General features: G+C 50.0%; 1 protein-coding gene across 5 annotated transcripts in view; it reads left to right on the forward strand.

The window, feature by feature from the left end:
- The window catches only part of TJP3 (tight junction protein 3), a 43931-nt gene that overhangs the window by 24275 nt on the left and 2244 nt on the right, over window positions 1-17412 (forward strand). For 4 of the 5 annotated variants that reach the window (XM_077921803.1, XM_077921801.1, XM_077921802.1 and 1 more), the window contains 9 exons: window positions 25-100; window positions 1324-1480; window positions 2376-2484; window positions 3227-3446; window positions 5246-5442; window positions 6979-7074; window positions 7758-7828; window positions 8849-9160; window positions 13355-14541. In XM_077921803.1, the coding sequence (XP_077777929.1) occupies window positions 25-100; window positions 1324-1480; window positions 2376-2484; window positions 3227-3446; window positions 5246-5442; window positions 6979-7074; window positions 7758-7828; window positions 8849-9160; window positions 13355-14014 (1898 nt within the window). In that variant the 3' untranslated portion in view covers window positions 14015-14541. Of the gene's footprint in view, window positions 1-24; window positions 101-1323; window positions 1481-2375; window positions 2485-3226; window positions 3447-5245; window positions 5443-6978; window positions 7075-7757; window positions 7829-8848; window positions 9161-13354; window positions 14542-15407; window positions 15666-17176; window positions 17230-17412 lie in introns of those variants that run through there. The other variant, XM_028713361.2, reaches the window with a different exon arrangement.

The following is a 17412-nucleotide window of genomic DNA, read 5'->3' on the forward strand; positions in this document are numbered from 1 at the left end:
CTCTGTGTCCCGTACCCTTTCCAGAAGTCCAAGGGAGCCCTGAAAACGACTATGATGCCCACGCTGACGCCTTTGCCTCCCAGACTGGCACAAATTATGGGTAAGGAGCTTGGCAGAGTCCTAGCGGCTCCAGAGTTGGCCGCACGCATCCTGGCCCTGAGAGCGTTTTTCTTTTTCTTCCTTTTTTTTAAATATAATTTTTATTAACAGGCCAATCAAATCACATTAATTCCAAATTATACATTAGTTCCAAATTATACAGCCAGATTTTTAAAATTTTGTTGGGGGTGCCCATACTTCAAGCCCCAAAAGGGGTCCACACATCACTCTTCCTGCTGCTTTAATTAAACAGTTCTATCCAGATAGTCTCTTTGTTATTGAGCCAACAGTGTGACGCGGCAGCTAAAAAAGCCAATGCAATTCTGGGCTGCATCAATAGGAGTCTAGCATCTAGATCAAGGGAAGTAATAGTGCCCCTGTATTCTGCTCTGGTCAGACCTCACCTGGAGTACTGTGTCCAGTTCTGGGCACCACAGTTCAAGAAGGACACTGACAAACTGGAACGTGTCCAGAGGAGGGTAACCAAAATGGTCAAAGGCCTGGAAACGATGCCTTATGAGGAACGGCTAAGGGAGCTGGGCATGTTTAGCCTGGAGAAGAGGAGGTTAAGGGGTGATATGATAGCCATGTTCAAATATATAAAAGGATGTCATATAGAGGAGGGAGAAAGGTTGTTTTCTGCTGCTCCAGAGAAGCGGACACGGAGCAATGGATCCAAACTACAAGAAAGAAGATCCCACCTCAACATTAGGAAGAACTTCCTGACAGTAAGAGCTGTTCGACAGTGGAATTTGCTGCCAAGGAGTGTGGTGGAGTCTCCTTCTTTGGAGGTCTTTAAGCAGAGGCTTGGCAACCATATGTCAGGAGTGCTCTGATGGTGTTTCCTGCTTGGCAGGGGGTTGGACTCGATGGCCCTTGTGGTCTATTCCAACTCTATTATTCTATGATTTTGCTTTTAAGGGTAGGCTGTGGGTTATCTTCTTGTTGTTATCATATATTCCTTTCTTTGTGATCTCTGATAATCTTCACAAGCGGGTTGAAAACAAACATCTCCTGTGTGGGTTTTACACTCTCCAAGAGTCATATCACATAAAGGACAGACGCCATTTCCACGCCTCCGTAAAGAACATTCCCACAGGCTGTCCGTTGATTTCCACAGGCTTGCCAATCTATATCTCAGGGGCCCCTGCCAGGTCAAGATCACATTCCGATAACCATACATTCACATTCCCTGAGAGCGTTTCTCGTCCTCTCCGGTTTCAGATACAGCCCTGATTCGAAAGTGGTCCGTTTCATAAAAGCCAAGAGCATCGGTCTCCGTCTGGCCGGCGGCAACGATGTCGGCATCTTCGTCGCCGGGGTGCAGGAAGGCAGCCCAGCCGAAAGCCAAGGGATCCAGGAGGGAGACCAGATCCTTCAGGTAAGCCGATCCCACTCTGGGCGCCTTCCAACAGAATATTAAAATACAGTAATGCACCCAACATTAAAAGCTTCCCTAAACAGGGCTGCCTTCAGATGTCTTCTAAAAGTCTGGTAGTTTGACATCTGGCGGGAGGGCGTTCCACGTGGTGGGCGCCACCACCGAGAAGGCCCTCTGCCTGGTTTCCTGTAACTTGGCTTCTCGCAGCGAGGGAACTGCCAGAAGGCCCTCGGTGCTGGACCTCAGTGTCCGGGTAGAACGATGGGAGTTGAGACGCTCCTTCAGGTATACTGGGCCATTTAGGGCTTTCAAGGTCAGCACCAACACTTTGATTTGTGCTCGGAAATGTGCGTATCATCCCTGACCACTGGTCCTGTTAGCGAGGGATGATGGGAGTTGTAGTCCCAAAACATCTGGAGGGCCGAGTTTGCCTATGCCTGCTCTTGGACTTGCCGATCGGAAGGTCGGTGGTTCGAATCCCTGCGACGGGGTGAGCTCCCGTTGCTCGGTCCCTGCTCCTGCCAGCCTAGCAGTTCGAAAGCACATCAAAGTGCAAGTAGATAAATAGGTACCACTCCGGCGGGAAGGTAAACGGCGTTTCCGTGCACTGCTCTGGTTCGCCAGAAGCGGCTTAGTCCTGCTGGCCACATGACCCGGAAGCTGTGCGCCGGCTCCCTCGGCCAGTAAAGCGAGATGAGCGCCGCAACCCCCGAGTCGGCCACGACTGGACCTAATGGTCAGGGGTCACTTTACCTATGCTCTACTAAGAAGCACTGCTCAGAGCAGTTTGGAAGAGTCTTATTTCAGAGGTGAAAACAAGTTTGCATTCAGACAGAGGTGCGGAACATTGTTATCCCTGCTTCCTTACCCCTTTATCCTTGGCTTCTGCCCACAGGTGAACGAGCAAGTTTTTCATAACTTCACCCGCGAAGAGGCCATTCAGTACCTCCTGGAGCTGTCGCCGGGCGAAGAGGTGGCGTTGCACGTTCAGAATAAGCAGGACAGTGAGTAACTCGCCATTGTCGTGTCCCTCCAGCCCTCATTTGCCATTGCTTAACTAGGACTTGTTGATCAGAAGGTCGGTGGTTCGAATCCCTGCAACAGGGTGAGCTCCCGTTGCTCGGTCCCTGCTCCTGCCAACCTAGCAGTTTGAAAGCACCTCAAAGTGCAAGTAGATAAATAGGTACCACTCCGGCGGGAAGGTAAACGGCGTTTCCGTGCGCTGCTCTGGTTTGCCAGAAGTGGCTCAGTCCTGCTGGCCACATGACCTGGAGGCTGTACGCCGGCTCCCTCGGCCAGTAAAGCGAGATGGGCTCCGCAACCCCAGAGTCGGTCACGACTGGACCTAATGGTCAGGGGTACCTTTACCCTTTACCTTTAAAAACACCAGGCAGGCCCCACAAATAACCCAGAGATGCATTTCAAATAAAAGCACACATTCTACTCATGTAAAAAACACGCTGATTCCCGGACCGTCTGTGGGCCGGATTGAGAAGGCGATTGGGCCGGATCCGGCCCCTGGGCCTTCGTTTGCCTACTGATGCGTTATGGAGAGCAATATCGCCTGCCTGGGATTCAAAATAATAATAATAATAATAACAATAATAATAATAATAATAATTTATTATTTGTACCCCACCCATCTGGCTGGGTTTCCCCATCCGCTCTGGGCAGCTTCCAACAAAGATTAAAAATACCTCAAAATGTTTGAGCCTTTCTTTCTCTCTCTCTCTCTCCTCCTATCAGTCTACAGGAAGATGGTGAAGTCCAACGTGGGCGACTCCTTCTACATCCGCACCCATTTCGATTTTGAGAAGGACGCCCCCTCCGCTCTGAGCTTCACCCGAGGCGAGGTCTTCCACGTGGTGGACACCATGTACCGGGGGAAAGTCGGAAGCTGGCTAGCGATGCGGATGGGCAAAGATCTCCAGGAACTCGACAAGGGCATTATCCCAAACCGAAACAGGTATCCTGGCAGGAGATGGGCTGTCTATGTTGTTGTTTAGTCGTGTCCGACTCTTCGTGACCCCTTAATCTGGCTTATTTTACACAGGGATAGTCCCGATCAGAGTAGACAACCTTGGAACCAGTGTATTAAATTGTATACAGCACTGACTGCACAATATTGCAATATTTCGTACAATACAGTGGTGCCTCGCAAGACGAAATTAATTCGTTCCGCGAGTTTTGTCGTCTTGCGATTGTTTTCGTCTTGCGAAGCACGGTGTCGGGAAAGTTTTGGAAAAGCTTCAAAAATCACCAAAGTCTTTAAAAACCTCAAAAAAGGCTACCACACCGCGTTCTATGAGTTGCTCCTCGAAGTCAAGTCGCAACTGTATTAACGGTGTTAAGAAAAAGGAAACAAACTTGCAAGACGTTTCCGTCTTGCGAAGCAAGCCCATAGGGAAAATCGTCTTGCGAAGCAGCTCAAAAAACAAAAAACCCTTTCATCTAGCGAGTATTTTGTCTTGCGAGGCATTCGTCTTGCGAGGTACCACTGTATTAGTTAAGACACATTGCAATTAGCGGAGACTCTATAGGTACACAGGGTGATATAATCCAATATTAGAAATACGCAGAGTAGACCTATTGATAAATTCCAGCATTAGAAATACTCAAGAGTTAGACCAATGGGAATTAATGGAGACTCTAGCCATTAAATTATATTGGCTGCATTTTTTGTTGTTGTTTAGTCGTGTCCGCCTCTTTTGTTGTTGTTTAGTCGTGTCCGCCAGATTTGTGCTCACATGAACTTCGAGGGATTAGGAAAGGGGTGGGATTTATTTATTATTTTAGGGTGGGGAGAAAGAGAGGCTTGTGTTTCCAGGAATTTTGGAAAGGACTTGTTGTTGTTGTTGTTGTTTAGGCATTTAGCCATGTCCGCCTCTTGGTGACCCCCTGGACCAGAGCATGCCAGGCCCTCCTGTCTTCCACTGCCTCCCGCAGTTTGGTCAAACTCATGCTGGTAGCTTCGAGAACACTGTCCCACCATCTCGTCCTCTGTCGTCCCCTTCTCCTTGCGCCCTCCATCTTTCCCAGCATCAGGGTCTTTTCCAGGGAGTCTTCTCTTCTCATGAGGTGGCCAAAGTCTTGGAGCCTCAGCTTCAGGATCTGTCCTTCCAGGGAGCACTCAGGGCTGATTTCCTTCAGAATGGAGAGGTTTGATCTTCTTGCAGTCCATGGGACTCTCAAGAGTCTCCTCCAGCACCAGAATTCAAAAGCATCCATTCTTCGGCGATCAGCCTTCTTGATGATCCAGCTCTCACTTCTATACATCACTACTGGGAAAACCAGAGCTCTGACTATACGAACCTTTGTCGGCAAGATGGTGTCTCTGCTTTTTAAGATGCTGTCTAGGTTTGTCATCGCTTTTCTCCCAAGAAAGCAGGCGTCTTTTAATTTCGTGGCTGCTGTCACCATCTGCAGTGATCATGCAGCCCAAGAAAGTAAAATCTCTCACTGCCTCCATTTCTTCCCCTTCTATTTGCCAGGAGGTGATGGGACCAGTGGCCATGATCTTCGTTTTTTTGATGTTGAGCTTCAGACCATATTTTGCGCTCTCCTCTTTCACCCTCAGTAAAAGGTTCTTTAATTCCTCCTCACTTTCTGCCATCAAGGTTGTGTCATGGGTGTAATCACATGGGATTACTGTGCTTAATTGGCCAGCAAACTCGCCTGACCTGAACCCCATAGAGAATCTATGGGGCATTGCCAAGAGAAATTCCCTCCACCCAACCCATCCCGTGGTTCTCCTTTGCACCCCAGGGCGGAACAGATCGCCAGTTTGGAGTCCGTCCTCAAGGCCACGTCGGGGGCCGCCTCTTCGGGGCCGAGGGCCGAGTTCTGGAAACTGCGGGGCCTGCGAGGAGCTAAGAGGAACCTGCGGAAGAGTCGCGAGGACCTGTCTGCCCTCACCAAGCAAGGGCACTACCCGCCGTACGAGAGGGTCGTTCTGAAGGAAGGTGAGGGCAACTTGCCTTGTTTTTGGGGACTTCAAGAGCGGTGGGCAGTGCCGGATTTACATATAAGCTAAACAAGCCATAGCTTAAAGGTAAAGGGACCCCTGACAGTTAGGTCCAGGTGTGACCGACTCTAGGGTTGCGGCGCTCATCTCGCTTTACTAGCCAAGGGAGCCGGCGTACAGCTTCCGGGTCATGTGGCCAGCAGGATTAAGCCGCTTCTGGCGAACCAGAGCAGCGCACGGAAACGCCGTTTACCTTCCCGCCGGACTGGTACCTATTTATCTACTTGCACTTTGACGTGCTTTCGAACTGCTAGGTTGGCAGGAGCAGGGACCGAGCAATGGGAGCTCACCCTGCGGCGGGGATTCGAACCGCCGACCTTCTGATCAGCAAGTCCTAGGCTCTATGGTTTAGCCCACAACGCCACTCGCGTCCCCATAGCTATAGCTTAGGGCCCCACTATTATTATTATTATTATTCCCTGGCTTTTTTCTGGCCCATGTAGGACCAGTCTGGATAGTTGGCCTTGGTGAAGATTTGATGTTTTCACCCCCCAAAAAAGTTTTTGATTGGAGTTTTTGCTGAAATGAGGCTGCATTTTAATGTTGTGTTTTAATCTTGTTTTTAAGTTGTGTTTTAATCAATTGTTTTTATACCTGGTGTTAGCCGGTCTTGGCTGGGGAGGTTGGGGTATAAATAAAATTTATTTCTTCTTCCTCTTCTTCTTCTTCTTCATGTAACAAGGTCAATAATAGCATATTTGGGTATTTTCAGTGCTTTTTTTCTGGGGGGACAGACACAGGGATACGCGTACCCCTTAACATTCTGTGAATTTTTGTACTTTTGTCCATTTACTATACAGAAACGCAACTTTCGGGTTGCGAACGCGGCAAACCCGGAAGTGCATTCTTCCAGGTTTCGCCATGCGCACATGCGCAGAAGCACTCTATCGCACTGTGCGCATGCACAGAAGCAGCGACTCTACTTGCGGATTTTTCAGGATACGTACGGACCCCTGGAACAAATTATATCTGTAACCAGAGGGTCCGCTGTATTTATTTCCCCCGATTTGAACTATAAAACGGTGGTTTCCTTGAGTCAAAATGAGAGTACCCCTAAACATTTTATTTTATTAGAAAAAAAACCACTGGGTATGTTTACGCAATGTTATGCACGAGGCTTCACCACTGGCCTTTGGGAACCAGGCACCTTCCAGATCTTTTTGGACTACAATTCCCATGCTGGCCGGCGGTTGATGATGGGAGTTGTAGTCCGAAACATGCACATGGTCAGGGAAGTTTTTGATGTGTGACATTTTGATGTATTTTTAATCTTTGTTGGAAGCTGCCCAGAGTGCCTGGGGAAACCCAGCCAGATGGGCAGGGTACAAATAATAATAATAATAATAATAATAATAATAATAATAATAATAATAATAATTTATTATTATTAATCCTCCGAGACAGAGAGATATAGATGTAATAAATAAGCAAGACCCCTCGTGACTTTCCTCCTCTTCCTCCTCCTCCCTGGCAGCAACCTTTAAGCGCCCGGTCGTGATCCTGGGACCCATCGCCGACATCGCCATGCAGAAACTCAGCACCGAATTGCCGGATCAGTTTGAGATTGCAGGTGAGCCTTCTTCCCCACGACCCGAGTCCGGTGCATAGCTGTCAACCGTCCCTTATTTGGCGGGAAAGTCCCTTATCCCAGCGCCGTGTCCCGCTGCTGTCCCTTATTGAGGATGTCCCTTAAATTTCCCGGGTTTCAAAGGAAGCAGCTCCTCTCCCTCCCTCCCTGCCGGCCAGGGAGGAGGGAGGCTCCAACTGTGTTGCTTGGCTGCTTTGCTCACCCAATAAGGAGTCTAAGAACAACTGGGGGGTGGAGCTTGCATGCCTTGTGCCGATCAAATCGGCCGCGTTGCCTGGAGACTCGCCTTTGCTCAGCGCTTCCCAGCGGAGAGGTGACGGTGGTTTTCCTTGCTGCATCCCCTTTGCCGGGTTGCTGCGCTGTGGGAACCACCGCTTGAGGCTTCGTTGGGCTGCTGGCTGGGCTTTCTGCCTTTGGCTCGGAGGGGCTCAGAAGTCGAACATACCTGTGCTGGGAAAACCCCTTATTTTGGCTGCTGATCCCTTATTTTCGAGGCTGCTGGTCCCTTATTTTCAAATCTGTAAGTTGACAGCTATGGACCGGTGGGGCTAGGAGGGCCAGGTCTTCATATGTAGTCCGACTCACAGTGCTTTGACCGACTCTTGCGCAGTCAAAGATGGAAAAACAATCTCTCTCTCTCTTTCTCTTTACCTCCCCATTTTTAGAGAGTGTGGCGAGAGAAGGAAGCTCATCCAAGGTTATCAAGCTGGACTCCGTGTGGAATATTGCAAAACAGGTTAGAGGACTGAGGCGGGGGGAACGTCATGAAACTGGGGTCCAAGGGGGTGGGAAGCAGATGCTCCCTCGCTCTGTAGCCCTTCCCTTCAAAATAAGACGCTAGTCCTCATGGTTCTGTGTTGCGTTCTGTTTATCTCCTTGACCTCTGCCGGGAGGACGTTCCACAGGGTGGGCGCCACCACCGAGAAGGCCCTCTGCCTGGTTCCCTGTAACCTCGCTTCTCGCAGGGAGGGAACCGCCAGAAGGCCCTCGGAGCTGGACCTTAGTGTCCGGGCTGAACGATGGGGGTGGAGACGCTCCTTCAGGTCTACTGGGCCGTTTGGGGCTTTCAAGGTCAGCACCAACACTTTGCATTGTGCTCAGAAACGTACTGGGAGCCAATGTAGGTCTTTCAGGACTGGTGTTATGTGGTCCCGGCGGCCGCTCCCAGTCCCCAGTCTGGCTGCCGCATTCTGGATTAGTTGCAGTTTCCGGGTCACCTTCAAAGGTAGCCCCACGGAGAACGCATGGCAGTAGTCCAAGCGGGAGATAACCAGAGCATGCACCACTCTGGCGAGACAGTTTGCAGGCAGGGAGGGTCTCATCCTGCGTACCAGATGGAGCTGCCCTGGACACAGAACTGACCTGCGCCTCCATGGACAGCTGTGAGTCCAAAATGACTGTGAGTCCCATATGGTTCCGGCGGCCGCTCCCAGTCCCCAGTCTAGCTGCCGCATTGTGGATTAGTTGCAGTTTCCGGGTGACCTTCAAAGGCAGCCCCACGGAGAGCGCATGGCAGTAGTCCAAGCGGGAGATAACCAGAGCATGCACCACTCTGGCGAGGCAGTCTGCGGGCAGAGAGGGTCTCAGATGGAGCTGGCAGACAGCCGCCCTGGACGCAGAATGGACCTGCGCCTCCATGGACGGCTGTGAGTCCAAAATGCCAACCAGGCTGCGCACCTGGTTTCTGATGGAGCTGATAGATAGTCGCCCTGGATGCACAATGGACGGCCTAATTTGTCGCTTTCCTGTCTCCCAGGATAAACACGCCCTTCTGGACATCACCCCGGCAGCCGTAGAGAGGCTCAACTATGTCCAGTACTTCCCCATCGTGGTCTTTTGCGAGCCGGACAGCCGGCAGGGCGTCAAAGCCATGCGCCAGTGGCTGGCTCCGGAATCCAAGAAGAGTTCGCGTCGCCTCTACGCCCAGGCTGGCAAGATGCGGAAGGACTGGAGCCACATCTTCACGGCCACCATCAGCCTGGCCGGCGGCTCCAACAGCTGGTACCAGAGTCTCAAGGACATCATCCGGGTTCAGCAAGCCCGACCCGTATGGACGACAGAGGAGCAGGTGGGTGCCGTCTGGGGTATCTCACGTCTTACGCTGTGGTTGTGGCACACTGGCATTTTCTCTTTTTTAATGAAATGTTTTTCATTTGATTTTTAAAAATGTCAGCTTTTTGTTGTGAAATTGCTTCGAGGTATTTTACAAGAAAGGGACGCGGGTGGCGCTGTGGGTAAAAGCCTCAGCGCCTAGGGCTTGCCGATCGAAAGTTCGGTGGTTCGAATCCCCGCGGCGGGGTGCGCTCCCGTTGCTCAGTCCCAGCGCCTGCCAACCTAGCAGTTCGAAAGCACCCCTGGGTGCAAGTAGATAAATAGGGACCGCTTACTGGCGGGAAGGTAAACGGAGTTTCCGTGTGCGGCTCTGGCTCGCCAGATGCAGCTTCGTCACGCTGGCCACGTGACCCGGAAGTGTCTCCGGACAGCGCTGGCCCCCGGCCTCTTGAGTGAGATGGGCGCACAACCCCAGAGTCTGTCAAGACTGGCCCGTACGGGCAGGGGTACCTTTACCTTTACCTATTTTACAAGAAGCACATTTCAAACGGAACAAAATCAGTGCCTGTTTGCTGATCTGCAACAACTTATACCCAAGTTGTCATGCATTTTAATAGGTAAATTCTCCTTGTAATGTATATTTTGAACAGCTGGTTTTATTGATGTTTTGAATTTATTATTTTTTAGGTCCGCTTGGTTTTTAACTTCTGGCTTTTAACTGATAATTTTAATGTATCTTCTGTGCAATTTGGACGGCTGCCCAATCACTCTGGATTTGATCACCTCTTAGAATATCATGACCAAACTTTGCATGACAGCTCCTGAGATCAGGAACTGCTTTTCATCTATATTTGGATAAAACGGGGGGTTATTTTGAATCAAGATGGTGAACAGAACCTTTCAAAACCGCCCTGATTTTTGTTGGAGAAAAGCAAATACATTTCCTTCTTCTGAGCTTCTAGTTAATGCATGAGTTGCTTTAAACTACACGAGGGTGATCTAAACATCACCGGTTCCGAGTCATATTCTTGTTCTCTCCCAACGTGTTGAGACAAGATCTTTGCCTCTTTCATCTTTACTCATCCCATAAATAGTTGCTTCATGAATAAAGCCTCTGAACTCCAGAAACTGTAAATGATCAAATAAATCTTATTGACCCAAGCAGCAAGCACTTCTAACAGGTTATGGGCCCAGGCGTATATTTGGAACCCCATATGGATTTTCCCAAAGTTTCCTTTCCAAAAGTCTTCCCATTCCAGCGAGAAAGCCAGCGAGAAGGGGAGTGGATTTCAAGAGAAGTGAAGAGAAAGGATGGATGGACTGGACTAGGAAGAAAGAGCCGGCTGCAAGGAATCTGCAAAAGCAAAAATCCTAGGTGTGCCTCTCCCCAAAGGGTATTTGAAAGCAGAAGGGGAAATTTTGCATTGCTGAGAACTGGAACTTGCAGAGAGATGAACAATGGCTGTAATTTAGGCAAGAGCAGTAATCCTCAAGTTGAAGGAGCAGATTTTTCAACGATGGATGTTCAAGATAGAGAATCTCCTAGCCAGCTGCTGATTTTGCGCAGTCGGATAACGAAGGGCAGGGAAGCAAAAGTCATTGTCTTTCGCTGGAAGATTCACTGATAATACACACCAGAGGATTGGGGAAACCGTATTCTTTCGTCGGAATTTCTTCTTGTTTCCATATCTGGGCTAACAATACTCTTGCCACAGTTGTTGTGTATAAAAACGATTTAACATCTTGCCTATTAATGAGTCGTAGAGCAACATTCCTGAACGGAAAGGCCGAGCCTTTCTGAAGTGAGTCCAGCAAAAATCATTCCCATATTCATTCTCCAAGTAACACCCTCTGGGAACGACCAGCCAAGTACGACCGGAACCATCACAAAGTGGTACCGCTAGTTCGGAGACTCGCTCCAGAAGGATACCACGGCCGATGGTATTAAAAGCCGCCGAGAGGTCCGGAAGAATTAACAGGGACGTGTTTCCCTTGTGTGTGTGTCTCTCTCTCGACAGAGCTCATCACACAGGGCGACCAAAGCAGTTTCTGGGCCAAAACTCTGACTGAAGTGAACCCAGAAAATCAGTTTTTTCCAAAAGCGCCCGGATCTGGCCTGCGACCACTCGCTCCAGAACCTTGCCCAGGAAAGGGAGATTCTAGAAACATGCAACCTGTGTTGCTGAGGGAAGTAGTCCGACTCATGCAACACGTTGGCGACTAATCTACACACAATAATTGCCGTATTTTTTGCTCTATAAGACTCACTTTCTCCCACCTAAAAAGTAAGGGGAAATGTGTGTGCGTCTTATGGATCGAATGCAGGCTGCGCAGCTATCCCAGAAGCCAGAACAGCAAGAGGGGTCGCTGCTTTCACTGCACAGCGATCCCTCTTGCTGTTCTGGCTTCTGGGATTCAGAATATTTTTTTTCTTGTTTTCCTCCTCCAAAAACTAGGTGCGTCTTGTGGTCTGGTGCGTCTTATAGAGCGAAAAATACGGTGCCAAAATGATTATGCATTCTTTATCAATCTTCTGAGAAAAATACAAAACGTTACGCAAAGCCACAGGGACTTGCGAACCAGACATTATAAGTTCATCTCAGGTTGGGTAGTTCGCAAGTCTCTGTGGTTTTGAATTTTTCTGAGAAGATTGACAAAGAATGCATAATCATTTTGGTAATTATGGTGTACATATTAGTCGCCAACGTGTTCCAGGAAAGGGAGATTAGCAAGTAGCCGGTAGTTTCGGTTTTATCGAATCCAGGGAAGGTTTGTTAAGGAATGGGTTTGCAACTGCCTCCTTCAAACAGGAAGGGACCACCTCTTACCGTAAAGAGGCGTAAAATCCAGCCAGCTGTTCCCTCCCTGCTGGATTTTATCAGCCAAGAGGGGCAAGGGTCTAGACCGCGACTGGTCGCCCTGACCGATCCGAGCGTCCACAACCTCAAGCCTTACCAGCTGAAACTCACCCAACACAACAGGACTAGACTGTGTTCTGGACACCCCGTGAGATTCATCTGCTATCCCAGCAGAGTCAAGGTCTTGGTGGATGCAAGTGATTTCAGCATAATCCTGAATTCACAGATACAAACCCAGACTTTGCAGAGAATTTTGGCAAGACCTTGGCACCCGTTGCAAAGCACAAAAGCGCCAGGAAATTAAAAAAACCGGCCTTTTCGTATTATCTCAAAGAGGATCTCTGCGGGAGCCAAGCTGCTTTTAAAGAGCCAAACGACCCTGATCCTGTCCGCGAGCTTTGCAAAAAGCACCTGTGATCCTGAGCAAGCTTGCCGGAGCTAAAGAAAAATCGACAGTGTCTTGACTCGTGGAAGCGTTTTCTCAAAGCAAAGGCGATTCCTGCTTGTGCTCCCAAGCTTCGAGACTTCAGGTGGACCTACCTGGTCATTTATGGTGATCTAGTGGCCTACTAGGACCAAGATAAAGATGGTAGCTCCGTTCTTCACAAGCTCTCTCAGCAATTCAAAGACCTTGCCAACCTCACAAGACCTTGTGTCTTGGGACACAAATCGAGCATTAAGACTCTGGCAATTTTCCTTCTTAACCAGTCGCAGAAAACGGCAAAATTGCTTGCTTTTTCGGTGCGTGTGTTTTTGAATGTCGGAAGCCAAGGTTTTTGAGATGCTCCTGGTAGTCAAGTTTTGGAAAAATCTTGGCTCTTCTGTGCCTTTACCCAATAAGAAGCAATAAAAGGTAAAGGGACCCCTGACCATTAGGTCCAGTCGTGGCCGACTCTGGGGTTGCGGCGCTCATCTCGCTTTATTGGCTGGCGTACAGCTTCCGGGTCATGTGGCCAGCAGGACCAAGCCGCTTCTGGCGAACCAGAGCAGCGCACGCAAACTCCGTTTACCTTCCCGCCGGAGCGGTACCTATTTATCTACTTGCACTTTGACGTGGTTTTGAACTGCTAGGTGGGCAGGAGCAGGGACCGAGCAACGGGAGCTCACCCCATCATTGCGGGGATTCGAACTGCCGACCTTCTGATCGGCAAGTCCTAGGCTCTGTGGTTTAACCCACAGCGCCACCTGCGTCCCTAATAAGAAACAATACAGAAAGGCAATGGGTATTCTTTTGGGGGCCTGTCTGTTGGCGTCTTATGCAGAACGGTTGAGTTCCCTACTCGAGCTGATTTGACGTTCTGTCCAGCAACTCATGCACACCTAAAAGGTCTCTCTTCAACTTCATCTTCTAGCTGACAAGCAAGCCCTGGTTTGGTTACGTCGATACCCAATGGGCGAGAGATGCCACAGGCAAGAAATCTACCAGTGGTTACCTGTTTCAGTTTGGTCAAGGCATGATCAGCTGGCCGTACAAGAAGCAATCCCCCATTTCTCTGTCTTCTGCGAACGCTGAATCCCTTATTGCGATCTCTGCCTGCCGAGAAGCACGATGGCTTATTCAACCACTGCGTGGTCTTGGAAACTTCTCCTACCTGGGCAGTTATCTTTCCACAAGGGCCAACATTGATGCTGATATCCAGCAGTGCCTGAACTCTGCGAGTGTGGCTTTCTCCCGATTGAAACACAGAGTGTTTGAGGACTGGGACATTCGCAGGGAAACCAAAATGCTCGTTTACAAAGCTATTGTGCTGCCAACCTTACTGTATGCTTGTGAAACGTGGACCACTTATAAACGCCATCTCCAACTCCTTCAAAGATTCCATCAACGGTATCTCCGAAAAATATTACACATCGCTTGGGAAGACAGGCGAACTAATGCCAGTGTACTGGAAGAAGCAAAGATCACCAGTGTCGAAGCAATGATTCTTCAACATCAACTTCGTTGGACTGGTCATGTTGTTCGGATGCCTGATGATCGTCTTCCAAAGCAACCACTCTATTCCGAACTTTAAAATGGAAAGCGTAATGCTGGCGGTCAACAAAAGAGGTTTAAAGACTGTCTCAAAGCAAATCTAAAAAATAATAATATTATTAACACCAGCAATTGGGAAACACTGGCCTGGGAGTGCTCCAGTTGGAGAACAGCCTTTACCAAAGGTGTCGTGGGCTTTGAAGACACTCGAACTCAGGACGCAAGGGAGAAACATGCTAAGAAGAAGGCACGCTTGGCAAACCCTCACTGGGATCAACTCCCACCCGGAAACCTCTGTCCCCACTGTGGAAGGACGTGTGGATCCAGAATTGGCCTCCACAGTCACTTACGGACTCGCTGTTAAAACCGTGTTTGGGGAAGACAATCTTACTCGGCTACGAGGGATCGCCAGACAAGAAGGTCTTGGAAACAGCAGCTGCTAAGCTCTCTGAGGACCTTGGAGTCTGACACAGCCTGAGAAGATAAACCCAAAGACTAAACACATTGGCGTAAAGTTATGTCCTTCTCAAGGACGTGCCACAAGATGGCATCGTTGGCGGACGGTCTGAGCTGCTGCCTCACCCGAAAATGCAAAAGTATTTGAGAAGGCGGGTGGTATTGCAGAAAAGCCAAACACCTTTCCTTCTTCTGGACCTCTGGCTAATGCGTGTGTTGCCTTGAACCCTGCAAAGGTGCTGTTTTGTCTGGAAATTGTTTTGTAGCCTCTCTGCCTAGGCTAAATCTCGTCGCACGGCCACAGAGCTGTTTAGTTGTCCTCTCCCAACGTGTTGAGAGGCAAAAACCTTTCGTCTCTGCTCATCCTGTAAGTGGTTCCCGACGAGAGGAATCCGTTCCTGCGTAAATAAAGCCTCTCCGGAAACTGTAAGTGATCGTTCCGGCCTAATTCACCCAAACTGCGAGCTCCCCTAACACCGCTTTTGAAACTGCCCGTATTTTAACAACTGACTTCAGAAGCTGCCCTGTGTTTTTAAGCGCTTGTGGTTTTTAAAAACGGACCGGCTTGGGGGTGGGCTATTAGAATTCCAGAGCGACACACCGCGTGCAAATTAATATTTTGTGTAAACGGCTTTGAGGTTGGTTTGTTTTTTTAATCATTACCGTAATTTTTGCTCTATAAGACTCACTTTTCCCCTCCTAAAAAGTAAGGGGAAATGTGTGTGCGTCTTACGGAGCGAATGCAGGCTGCGCAGCTATCCCAGAAGCCAGAACAGCAAGAGGGATCGCTGCTTTTGCTGCGCAGCGATCCCTCTTGCTGTTCTGGCTTCTGGAATTCAGAATATATTTTTTCTTGTTTTCCTCCTCCAAAAACTAAGTGCGTCTTGTGGTCTGGTGCGTCTTATAGAGGGAAAAATATGGTAGGTGATACGCAGGTTAGGTTAAAATAAACTCACCCGCCTCCCTTTTCCGCCCAGGTGGATATTCCCGCTGAGGAAGGCTTGGACCTATTGAACCAGCCTTCTCCCACCAGCCCGGGCTACTTGACCTGCGACAGCCGAGCCAACAGTGACTACGATGAGACGGACGCAGAAGGCGAAGCCTACACTGACCAGGAGCTTGATGAATCCTATCAGGAGCCGGCCCTGGCTCGCTCCTCAGAACCCACCGAGGAAACCACAGAGCAGGACCTCAGCGAGAGAGTAGCGGCTGCTTTGGCTTACCCGGTTAAGCAGGTAAATGTAAAGGGACCCCTGACCATTAGGTCCAGTCGTGGCCGACTCTGGGGTTGCGGCGCTCATCTCGCTTTACTGGCCGAGGGAGCCGGCGTACAGCTTCCGGGTCATGTGGCCAGCAGGACTGAGCCGCTTCTGGCGAACCAGAGCAGCGCACGGAAACGCCGTTTACCTTCCCGCCGGAGCGGTACCTATTTATCTACTTGCGCTGGTGTGCTTTCGAACTGCTAAGTGGGCAGGAGCAGGGACCGAGCAACGGGAGCTCACCCCGTCATTGCGGGGATTCGAACCGCCGACCTTCTGATCGGCAAGCCCTAGGCTCTGTGGTTTAACCCACAGCGCCACCTGTGTCCCTATTCCACATGTAAAAACATGCTAATTCCTGGACCGTCCGCGGGCCGGATTGAGAAGGTGATTGGGCCAGATCCGGCCCCCGGGCATTAGTTCTGTTTCACTGCTGAAAAGCACTTACCATTGGGACGCTTGTACTTTTAGCCAAAATCTGTGCTTAAGAAAACCTAAGATGAGCCTGGTGGATCAGGCCCAATCCAGCCCAGAATCTTGTTCTCACGGTGGCCAAGAAGCTAGGAATTGAGGTAGACTGGCTCTGGAACTGGAGGCTCCATCAGGGCCTAAGGAAAGCCTGGGTTCTGGTACAAGCCAAAGGAGGTTCATCTGGTCATCTGGTCCCACTTTTGGGAAAGGTGCAAGCAGGATTCGAATGCAAGAACCACCATATTTTTCGCTCTATAGGACACACTTTCCCCCCTCCAAAAATGAAGGGGAAATGTGTGTGCGTCCTATGGGGCGAATGCAGGCTTTCGCTGAAGCCTGGAGAGCGAGAGGGGTCGGTGCGCACCAACCCCTCTCACTCTTCAGGCTTCAAGAAGCTATCCGCAAGCCTTCGGAGCGTGGTGGGAGTTCCCGCTGGGCTCCGAAGGCTTGCGGATAGCAGCCTGCAGCCCAAAGCCCCGGGAGCGCAGCGCTGCGCACCCCGGGCTTTGGGCAGATATCCGCAAGCCTTCGGAGCCCGGCGGGAGTTTCTGCTGGGCTCAGAAGGCTTGCGGATAGCAGCAAGCTCCGGGAGCGAAGGCGAGGTTGCGAAGTGCGCCCTATGGTCTGGTGCGCCCTGTAGAGCGAAAAATACGGTACTCTCTTCTCCTGTGGTTTCCAGCAGCTGTTCTTCAGAAGTGTCACTGCCTCTGGCCGCAAAGGCGGGGCCTAGCCATCACCGCTAGCGATAATTTTATTATTTGTACATCGCCCAGCGCCTTACGACAAATTACAGGCACCAAAACAATGGTGCAAATGGGAAGCGATTCTCCTTGAATTAAGAGCGTCCCAAACTTTGGGTCCCTGGTTGTTGTCGGACTACAACACCCATCATCCCTAGAGAGTAGGGATGATGGGATTTGTAGTCCCAGCAACAGCCGGAGACCCAGCTGTCGGGAAAATACCCATTTTAAGACCTGTGTTTCTCACCTGCTGATTCCTCTTTCTCCCCTCTCCAGCACGACGGTGACCAGCAACCCCAAGGCCAATGGAGGGAAGACTACGGAAACAGGTAGCGTCTGCAAAACTTGCTTTTTTGCATTCTGGAGTACTGGGGAAATGTCCACCCAAGCTGATTTTTGGTTTCTGAGGGCACGAGATGAAGAGTTTGGGGGTCGAGGACACAGGTTAGGGGCTGCAGCAACCCTGCGAGTTTTAAAAGAGGGCAGTCGGACGGTCAACGATCCCTCAGTGC

Source organism: Podarcis muralis, chromosome 18 (genome assembly GCF_964188315.1).
Source record: "Podarcis muralis chromosome 18, rPodMur119.hap1.1, whole genome shotgun sequence".
NCBI classification, from domain to species: Eukaryota; Metazoa; Chordata; class Lepidosauria; order Squamata; family Lacertidae; genus Podarcis; species Podarcis muralis.